This window comes from Cloeon dipterum, chromosome 4, assembly GCF_949628265.1.
Source record: "Cloeon dipterum chromosome 4, ieCloDipt1.1, whole genome shotgun sequence".
Classification (NCBI taxonomy): Eukaryota; Metazoa; Arthropoda; class Insecta; order Ephemeroptera; family Baetidae; genus Cloeon; species Cloeon dipterum.
Genome location: NC_088789.1, coordinates 35,730,948 through 35,741,276, shown reverse-complemented (window position 1 = coordinate 35,741,276; position 10,329 = coordinate 35,730,948). Strand labels below are relative to the sequence as shown.

The 10,329-nt window shown below is 40.4% G+C and overlaps 1 protein-coding gene across 1 annotated transcript; it reads left to right on the top strand.

The window, feature by feature from the left end:
• The first annotated feature begins 279 nt into the window (after positions 1-279).
• LOC135943897 (uncharacterized) lies at positions 280-5,618 on the top strand. The gene is made up of 11 exons (XM_065490566.1): positions 280-310; positions 373-451; positions 507-712; positions 776-954; positions 1,012-1,150; positions 1,212-1,437; positions 1,488-1,744; positions 1,798-2,015; positions 2,073-2,151; positions 2,213-4,966; positions 5,503-5,618. Exons 1-11 carry the CDS (start codon positions 280-282, stop codon positions 5,616-5,618), a joined length of 4,284 nt encoding a protein of 1,427 aa, XP_065346638.1.
• The last annotated feature ends 4,711 nt before the right edge of the window (positions 5,619-10,329 follow it).

Below are 10,329 nucleotides of genomic sequence, written 5' to 3'. Positions count from 1 at the left end.
CTGATGGAAGGAACACTAAAGCAATATATTTTTCTGCTTCAATAAATAATAAATATAAAAAAGTGAAAGCGAAGCAAAATCTAAACTGGCTCAGATGTCAAATCAGGCGTCACAGGAACGGAACATTGGTCCGATTTCAGGACTTTCAGGGCCTTTACGAAACATATTATTTCTCTTATAAACACAATTCATAAAAATTAATAACCCTTTTATGGACTATTTAAAATTTAATTAACGCTTAAAATTCCACAGAAAAGGAAGAAAGTTAGGCATCGAACTATGGACGAGATGGAAAAGATTTTAAGACAAGGTAAACTTTTACAGCTCGCTAAAAAATTTCTCTAACCTAACGGCAAATCACCGATTTTCCAGGTGAGGCTCAAGGTCGACCAAGAGGTCCAGCGGATCTTGGTTTCTTTCAGTTTGAATCAGGAAAACAAAACGCAGACAAGTAAATTTTCTTATTTAGTAAAAGCCATACCGTTTTAAATGTAAATTCTTTACAGCGTGTTTGTTCTTCTCATCCACTACCGCAATTTCGAAAAAACGAACAAATTTCGAAACTGTGACGCACCAGACGTGGAGAAACTGAAAACGACCTTTGGAAAGAACCGGAACTGTAATTTCCGCAACCTTTATAGACCAGAAAAGGAAATTTTGCTCGATCTTCTCGGCAGCCAGGAAAAGCTCTTGCGTTATTTCTCCTCAAAAGGTGTGCAATAATTAAATTCATATTTCGTCAATTCCGGTTTTCATAATTTTCATTGTCCTTCAGACATTCCGTCGGTTTTCGTGCTCTTTTTCCTCTCTCACGGCAACGAAAATGGAGTCATCTACACTGATCACTGGAGCGAGACACTGAAAGATTTTATTTCCTTCACGACAGAAGACGTTTTCAACTCTCTGAAAAAACTGGATGGATTTGAGAAATGTTTGAAGCTTGTCAACTTTGGCGTAAGTTTGCGGTCGAAATTGCTACAAGACGAAATAATAAAAGTAAAAATTGAACAGCCGTGTAGGGGAAATCTAGATGACGCAAAGTTCGACCGAAAAGAGGATTACAAGAGCTACAACAACCAAAATTCTTGCCGAATCACTTATTCGGCTCCTGATTTACCTAACACAGTCATCGTTTATTCAACAGTCGAAAGTAAAATTTAACTTCATGAATTATTTACAGAATAAACCATTTCAATGATCTCGTGTTACAGCAACCATGGCTAACACAAGTGAACGCGGTTCCTGGTTTGTGACATTCCTGTGCGATGTTTTGAGCCAGATCAACGAGGATAAGCCTTTGTTGTTATTCCTCACGTCAGTCCAGCACAAAGTGCACAAAGCGTCCATCGCTGGACCTGACTTCGCAACAAACCTTCATCTTGGTCAGACGCCAGAGGTCAAAATGTTCCCCTTAGACACAAGTTTTTTCTTCTCAAGGTGATTTAGATTATATCAAAAAATTAAATAAAAATCGTGTTCGTTTCCAGGGCATTGAATGCTGCAAAATCTGTTTCAAGAAATGATTCACTCATGGAAAAAGCAGCAACAATCACGTCAACGTCTGAATCTTTTCCTTGGAAGTCACGCGAGGGAAAAAATATCAGAGGTCGCCGCGCCTTCATCTTTTACGAACGGCAAACGTTAGAAGTTCAAGATATGGAAAAAGCTCTGCGGCAGAACTTGGATTTTGATACCAGACTTTGGAAATTGAATGACGATTCTTTGAAACTGTATATCACACAAGGTATATAACAAGAACAAAAAAATTAAGCATTATCTAAGCATTTAACTTTGTAGTTAGCAAGATGGAGCATGATGTTGGCTGCGTTGTGACTTGCATTTTCGGCCAAGTGAGCGTAAACAAAGAGACAAAAGAAGTTTGCGTGCTTGTGAACGGAAGAGAAATTCCAATTACCGACATTTTGCATGGATTTATCGGCCCGAAAAATGACAGATTGATCGGAAAGCCCAAGATATTTTTCATCATTGACCAAAAGGCGATGGAAAGCGACAACGTGAGCTCCTTATAAATTCCTATTATTCTATAACCTTTATTCTTGGTTCGATTTTAGCTCAAATCATCAAAGAGCAAATTTGAGGTGTCGTCAACGAACCACAGCGGCTGGCTTGTCATGATTTTGAAGGACAAAGGTAGCGCCCAATTAGTTCATTTTTTAACTTACAGGTTAATCCAACACGGTTTATTTCGCAGACTTGCTGGACCAATTGATCGGAATCTTCAAAGGAGATGAGCTGAAAAAAGGGAGAAGTTTGCAAGAGCTTTTAGTTCCCCTGCTTACAACTGGTACTAAAAAAGAATTAACTCTGCTAAACACAACGCTTCAGTACTTACTTGATTTTCCCGACTGGCCGAGGACATTCGTGAAACCAGATTTCAAGCTGGGAGGCAACAGGAAAAAGATTTGCTTCGAGGATCTGATCGGAGAGGCGAAAATGTTGCGAGAAAACCAGGTTTGGCTTTTGAGTTCGGTTGCCGGTGCTGGAAAAACGACCGTTCTCAAAGAAATCGCTTTTCAACTCGGTAAATCGGATCAAGACGCGAGAGTTTTGAATATCTCATTAAATAAACACTTTAAAACATTAACAAAACCTCGAGTGGATGCAGTCGAATTTCTGGCAAAAACCACGGGGAATTCCTCTGAAGACATAAACAATTGGATTGCTCAGAAAAAGGTAGTAGTCTTCCTGGACGGTTTCGACGAAATTTGTCCGCACAGCAGGGACAAAGCTCTCGGAATATTGAGGGCTTTGCAAGAAAAAAGAGTTCCACTCTGCGTGGCAACGAGACCGCACGAAGCGAAAGTGATCGAGGAAACGATTAAAAACGCAACACTTGTTGAAATAGAGCCATTCGACGAAGCAAAGCAAATCGAGTTTCTGCAGTTAGAGACCGATAACAACGAGGAAGAAATCAAAAGAGTTCTTCACGCCGTCAAACAAATAGGCCTTTCAAGTCGTAGAGATGAGGACACGATTCTGGTCAACCCCCTGCACCTGTCGTTAGTGGCTCAGTGCAGCGGCGAAGGAAATTTATTCCAAATTTACGACAAGGTGGTGAGGAAGAAGGTACAAAAGGGTTTGGAGAGGAAATATGGCTGCAAACAAGTGGAAGACGATAGTATTGACAAAGAACTGATCCCTCTTCTGTTGATCGCGTTTCGCTATATGAATAACGAGCCGCTTGTCGGGGATGGAGTGACGAGAGAAGATTTGGCGAAGATGAACGACTATGGAGTCGCAACCGTGGAGGAAGAAACGGTCACTTTCCTCCACCAGACATTTGCAGAATTCCTCGCCGCCCAACAGTTTTTGAAAAACGTGGAAGAGTCAAGTATTTTTGATTTTGAATTTATTGGCCAATGGAATATGGAAGAGGTCAGCAAGTTTGTCGATCTTTTCTACTCGACTTTGAAAAACGGAGAAGAGATCGAGATTTACACGCAAATAAAAGTGCCCGAGAAAAATTCATATAAATCTGCTCTGTTTCTGAATCATGTTTGCAAGAAAAACCTCAAGCATATTTTTAAAGTGATGAAACCACACATTATTTTTTGTGACGAGCAAATGGAAAGTTCCTCATGCGGGGATGATAGAGAACTTGGTTGTATAAAACACTCTTCTTCCATTTGCGTGAACTACCCCATAGTATTGCTGGTCAAAGCGATAAGAAGCGAAGAAATCGCCATCGAGCTGTTGAAAATGAACGCCATCGATTCACGAACCTTGGAAAAATGCATGGATGTAGTCCTCACAGAAATCGCCTGTTACAACGCGATCTCCGTGTTCAACCAGCTAAAAGAGACTTTCCTCAACTTCGTCGAGCTGCTCAGAAAATCAAGTTCCAACGCCGACGCCGGTTACACAGCTGTTTATAATGATAACGATGAGATTCTCGAATTGTTCCTGGAAAACGGATTCGGCAAAGATACTTTAGAACGTTTTATGCATGGACGCGCCCTTTGCCGTGCTTGCAGAGACGGGAAACTCAAGTACGTTAAAATTCTCCTCAAACACGGCGCCAAACAAGCCATTTTTTTAAATGAAATTTGTGACCCTTTGAACGTAGCTGTGATGCACGGCCACCTGGACATTGTCAAGCTTTTCGTGGAGGAAGAAATCAGCGGTTTTCCCCGAGATAAAGTGACGTTTGAGGCAGATATTTTTCAGACAGACGAGGAGAATGCGGTCATGGAATACAATTTAGAGTTCAGTGACGAGGACAGTGACGAAGAAAGTGACGAGGAAAGTGACAAATTCAACGGTTTCCACTATGCCGTCTATTACAATAAAAAGAAAATTGCTGAGTACCTGCTCTCAAAGAGTCCAGATTTGAAACACATCAAGACAGGAAAGGGGAAGAGTCCTTTGCAGCTCGCTGTGGACCGCCGATTCGGAGAGTTCCTGGTCTGGCTGGCGAAAGAAATCGGCGACGACCTGAGTTCTTTCATTCCAAGAGGCGAGACAAAAAGTTGGACCGAACACGATCACTTCATTTACGATCACTTCCTGCTGCTGCGAGGCGACCTGACGAAAACGGACGAGCGAGGTAAAACCCTTCTCCACTGCGCCGCCCAGCACGGAAATTTGCAGCTCGTCCGCGAGTTCATCGCGAAAGGCGCCGACGTGGCTGCCAAAGACGCCAGAGGATGGAACGCTCTGCACTTCGCCTGCAGCTTCCTCAAATTCATTAACAGGCACGACAATTCCGAAGTGGTCAAACTCCTGCACTTAACTAACCCTCGACTGGTGAAGGAAACGACAAATAAAGGAGAAACTGCACTGCATATTTTGGTGAACAACAACTTCGAACGCTATTCTTACTACGATTTTAGATGGTCAGGCACAAAACCTTTCCGTTTCCTTGTGTATGAAGCAGGGGTGGACTTGGAAGCCAGGGACAGCAAAGGCCGCACGGCAGAGGACGTTGCCAATGATTTAGAGTGTGGTTATTGGGGACATTTAAGTGAAGAAGATTAAGAAGATAAAGATTATTCTGGCAGAATTCTTAGGTTAAGATAAGAGAAAATTGGGAATCCTGTCGCTCTAAATGAGTTAATTAAAGGAAATATCATATATTATCACGGCAAAAATAATAAATTCACTTATTTCATCAAAAAATTTTGTGCTTTCACGTTTTTTTAATTCTGGCGTTACTTTATCCATTATTTACCATTATATTTTAAGTCAGTGATTTAATCAAATGGCAATTTTTTTTTCTTAAAATTAAAAAGAAATAGAATTTAGCATAGCAGGCCACAAAAATGCAATCAAACTTATTTTCAATTTCCCTATTTCGGGCTTCTTGCCGGAATACTTTCAAAAGGTTTAAAACTAAACCTCCGCGCCAATGTGGTTTCGAAGCAGACGGAAAAATATGAATTTCCAGGGCACGTGCGTGCGACCAGAAAGTGCAGTTTTGCTGAAATTCGTGACTTTTTGCTTTGTGCTTCGGCTTGGCGTTCGAAATTGAGTGTTTTTTAGGACTGAGCAAGGACAACTGGATGGCGGGGCAGGTGGGCGTGGTGTCATCCGAGGCCACGCCCCCTTTCCCTCGCCAATGCCTGCACCCGCGAATCGACAGAAACCGCAGCCACTAATTTGTCGTCGCAATTGCAGCACATTTTTCGACTTCTCTCTTCCACAACTTTATTTTAAATCTCCTTCGGCCTTCCTTGCTCAGGTCGAATGCCCTGAGCTTTCTATTTAGGCTGTTTTTATCAGATTATTCACGATTTTGGCTCGTTGTACCACATTGCAAAATAAAAAGGACGATTTTTCTGTACGATTTTAAATCTGTGGAGGCTCCAAGTACATTTCGATTCGATTGAATAGCCCCGTTGGATGCCGATTGTAAGTAAAAAACAGAATATTTAAAATAGGTAAACACTCACCTGGAATTATGGCTCCGAAACGACGTCTCCGCGGCTGAAAACAAGAAATCACCTTATCAAAACACAATACTTTGCAACGCTTCACAGGAACCACATTCACGAAAAGATGTAAAAATTAAATTAACTGTTGAAATTGACTATAGGACTAATACTAGAATGTAATTAAAACTGATAAGCTTCGTTTCATGTAATTTTACCGAATAATTGTACCAGAATTTATTTGATAAGCCTTTCTGTCATTCAAATATTAATTTTATAAATAAAAATATAATTGAACAAAAAAATGTGCGATTTTTTGTTCATTATGCAAATTTATAAATCCTTTTGCAGCGTTCAACTAGCTGGTCATTCGGTTTTCAAATTTCCTTGAAAATCCCACAGGAGGAAACATTTCTCCGTTTTTTGAGCTCGCAAAGAAGAGCGCGCGAGCCTTTTTGCTTTTTCCACTCTCAACACACGAGATAAAAGAATCTCTTTCTGGCCGCAATTTCATCCGCTTTTCTTTTGGCCTTCTCATTTCATGATAATTCTGAATTAATAATTAGTTAATTAATAGCAACTTTGTTTCCAACTACTGATTGAAAATTGACAAAATTAATAAAAAAAGCCGAGCGAAAGAGGAATGTATAAAAAATAATAAATTTGTTTAAGGTGGAAAGTGTAGCATTAAATTTTATTCTCGCTTCGAAAGGTCCAAGCGAACAGGAAGTGTCGTCAAGCTCATGTTCACCAACCCTCAAAAGATTTTAATTAAAAATCAGAAAGGCAATGCTCGCATGCAGGGGGTTGATAATTTCGATTTTATTCCCTGCGCGCAAGATTAAATTATTTATTTTACACTCTGTCAAGCATAAAAAATATAAATTACTCAATCAGAACGTGTTGCCTTCACGATTGCTTCAAATGAGAGTTTGGTATCCCCGTAAAATCATTATTTATTTAAAAAATCGGAGCTGCTGGTTGGCCTGGTGGCGACATTTGGACCTCGCGGGCACCAATATTGGAGTGGACAGCGTCAACAGGTAAAAGGCTGGTGCCCCGACACAGCGACCTTTCGAAGGTGCGGAGAGGATCGAGAGCCCTGCGTTCTCGACAGGAATGGCGCAGATTCCCTCCAACACCTGCGCCTCAATCACAAAAACTGTGCCAATTTGTTTGCGTAGCCTAAATAATATTGTTCAAACTCGAAGAAGAAATAAATTGTGATATTGAAGTTATAAGTTTGTCGCGATATTCAATCTATTTAATTGTGTGCGGCCTCTCTCGATTTTTAGAGATTAATCGCCTTCAAACCGGCACGATTTATGCAATTTATATTTGGTTAGCGTCGTCGAAACACAATTAGCAAAAATTTAACCCCCGCAGGTCTCTATTTTCTATAGAGGGCTAAATGAATTGCTACACGGCTAGATTAATCTAACAGAAAATATCATTTGAGAATTAATTTTGCCTCGCTTTAAGAGTTGCTCCAACTTGCATATTTTCTTTACACGAATATTTCTTCTTTTTCGTCTCAGGTCGTTTTCGGTGCGGCCAGAAGCGTCACTACTCGACGCGGAAAGGCGAAGCAAGCCACTTTGCGTTGCCGCTGCTCATTTTTCGTGAGACGAGAGGCGATTCGGCTCGCATCTGCTGCAGCATCCAAAATTCCAAACACCGCATCTCCGCGCTCGCTCTCTCTCCCGATTGAAAGCGAGAGACGCTTCGTTCGCGACACTGGCAATTGATTACAAAGCAACACTTTTTGTCCGACTCACAATTAGGCGTCAGCGGCTAAGCTAGTGCCAAATCTGAGCGATTTTTGAGTGTTTTAAAATATCTTCAAAACCAGCCAAAGTCTTAGAAACATTCGAATAGACTTGAATTTTTAACAATTTTATCAAAATATTTATAGAAAATATTGTAAAAATTTAAAACTGGAAATGCTGATGGCGAAATTACCGTGGCTTAGAAGCATTCAGTGCAGTCAGTCAGTAATTATTATTTAATTATTTTGGCATGCTTTACCTTCAAAGGCGGTAAAAAGCTAGCCTTCAAGCGGCTGCCACTCGTTGTTTTGCACTAAAAAAAGTGCGCTGACGTCCACTCGCCGCGAAAGTCGCACAACATTGTGAGCAGGAGGCGCAGAAAATCTCAAATTCACAGTCCGACACTGAAATAGCGTTTGGATTTCTTTGCCGCCATCGTGAGTGAGATTTATCGCAATTTCAACTTAAGAGGAACTAAATTCAAGGCATCGGTGAGTCTTCCACATTCAATTCGCATCGAAAAGAAATAATTCTATTTTACAGATTATTCAAGTTTTACCAAAATTAAATTAATTTATAAAAATTCCCACCCTTGCTCAAAATAAATAAATTGTTACGATCAATTCTCCAATTTGGAGCATTTTTATTAATTTTATTATTATTTTTCAATTATTAACACAGTTTGGATGCAGAAGGTTGGTTTGAGTTAAGGAGCAATATTTATTTGCTTAATTGGGACGCGTGCACCGGGGCGAACAAAGGGTGAAACAGGCAAAGAGATGCTCTTTTAAAGAAGTCAGCATAGTCACAGCAGAATAATTAGAAAAAGGAACTCACGGGGATGGATAAAAAAGCTCAAATTGGAGTTGAAGCCTGAGAAATGTAGAAAAAGCTTCATGTTCAGCGGGGTTGAGTTGGTTTGCGAAAATGAGAGGTCGCGTTCGGCTACGAGTGTTTTTTATTATTTAGACGAGGCGCCGAGAGAGGGAAGCTAATCGAAAACCACACGCACTCACGAGCAGCCTGTTGAATAGAAAAACGCAGGAAGCGATAAAAAGTCTCAGACTCTCCGCTGAGAGCAAGAGAGAAAAGGAGGCAGGCGAAAACAAGTGAGAAGCAAAGACGGATGAGCTGCACCCTTCGCACTTTTGGCACTTTTGGTAAGTTTTCCAGCAAAACTGAATTATTTTTAATTACGCTCAAGCCACAAAGCACCAAGAGGATTGATTTTTTAAATATTATTCCAGAAATTGAAACAAAATTTCAGCCCAAATTTATTTCCCGAAGCCGTGTCTGATTTTCAAAAGCGTTTTACAAATGAAAAGGAATTTCCAGAAATTATGACCTCAAAATTTATTGAAAGATATTATTGAATTATTCCCAACGGAATTAATTAGACCATTTCATAAGGAGAATAGTCGATGTGGCCTACAAAATTGTAGGCTGAGGAAAAGATCGGCTCGTATTGGCCTTCGAAATTATCATCGGCCCTCGACGCGACAGCAGCAATTTTAATGTCATTGGATCATTGCGTCGCGCTGGAAATAAATTAATTTTATTCGCGGCCCAACTTGAGGAGTTAAAAAGGGACTGATTCCACTTCTCACAATAATCAACCGCTTCGGTAGGAGCAGGACACTTTAATTGGATTTTAATTACTTCAATATGAAGTAATAATACTGATAAAAAACAATTAATTGGCTGTTTTGCCATCAGCTTTTCTCTCTAACTAAGAAAGAATTTCAATAAATTTTTTAGCATCACAAAATATTTTTTTCCCGGAAAAATCAAGCAGCCCGTTCGCTCAAATTTTAAGGAAATTTCAGGAGTGTCGAAGCAATCGGAGATATTTGAGCTGGCCCAATGTCACAAATTGCTAAAGCTGGGTTTGCTAAACGTGACTGGAAATGCTCAAATAGCTCAACGGGCTAGGAGGCGCTTCGGCAGGAAAAGTCTAACAGTTGCATGTTATTTTGCGTCTCGCGTTTAAAAAAGGGGCGCAACAAAGAAAGAGGCAAGCAAGAGAGACGCAAAGCGCGAGAGAAGCAACACTATTTCCTAGCGTGCGGCCTCAACATTTTTGCCTACCAGCTCAACCTTTTGCTAAACGCGCAAAATATCTCGAGCAAGTTTTGCTGCAAATCAAGTTGGAAACGGGCACATTATTCACATTAATAAATGCATTTTTTTCACGAAGTTAAATTTTATGATTTCCCGGGGAATATTTTTTTAAATAAATAAAATATATAAAACTATTTTCTTCTAGGTTCGTTTCAGTTCCTCCCCGGCAGTAAATTCCCACACGGCCTTTTAATTTTTTGCGCCCGTTTGATAAATTAAATTTTAATAAAATGTCTGAATTGAAACAAAAAATCTCTCCTGCCAGCTTTGAATTAGAATTAGCCACTCTCCCGATTCATCAGGCCCTTTTTTACCAGCCAGCCTGGCTCATGCCACAAAGCCACGCCCGCAAAGTCCCGATTTCGATAGCCAGTTGGCTGCCCGGAGACCCTTTTAGTCCGTGCAGCCGGAGAAACGTTTTCTCTCAGAGCCCGTTCGCACGCTCGAACTGAAGAGAGAGTCATTTGCCTGCTTTAATTATATTTTATGCGTGATTTTTATTATTCAATTGGTCTAAGCTTAGTTTCGATACACAAAAGGTTGTGTTT

Excerpts from the sequence above, each read along its gene's own strand:
- LOC135943897 (XM_065490566.1), top strand. The coding sequence starts at position 280 with ATGGACGAGATGGAAAAGATTTTAAGACAAG. Across the intron at positions 311-372 it reads GGAAAAGATTTTAAGACAAG|GTGAGGCTCAAGGTCGACCA; the intron begins GTAAACTTTTAC and ends CCGATTTTCCAG. Across the intron at positions 1,438-1,487 it reads ACAAGTTTTTTCTTCTCAAG|GGCATTGAATGCTGCAAAAT; the intron begins GTGATTTAGATT and ends GTTCGTTTCCAG.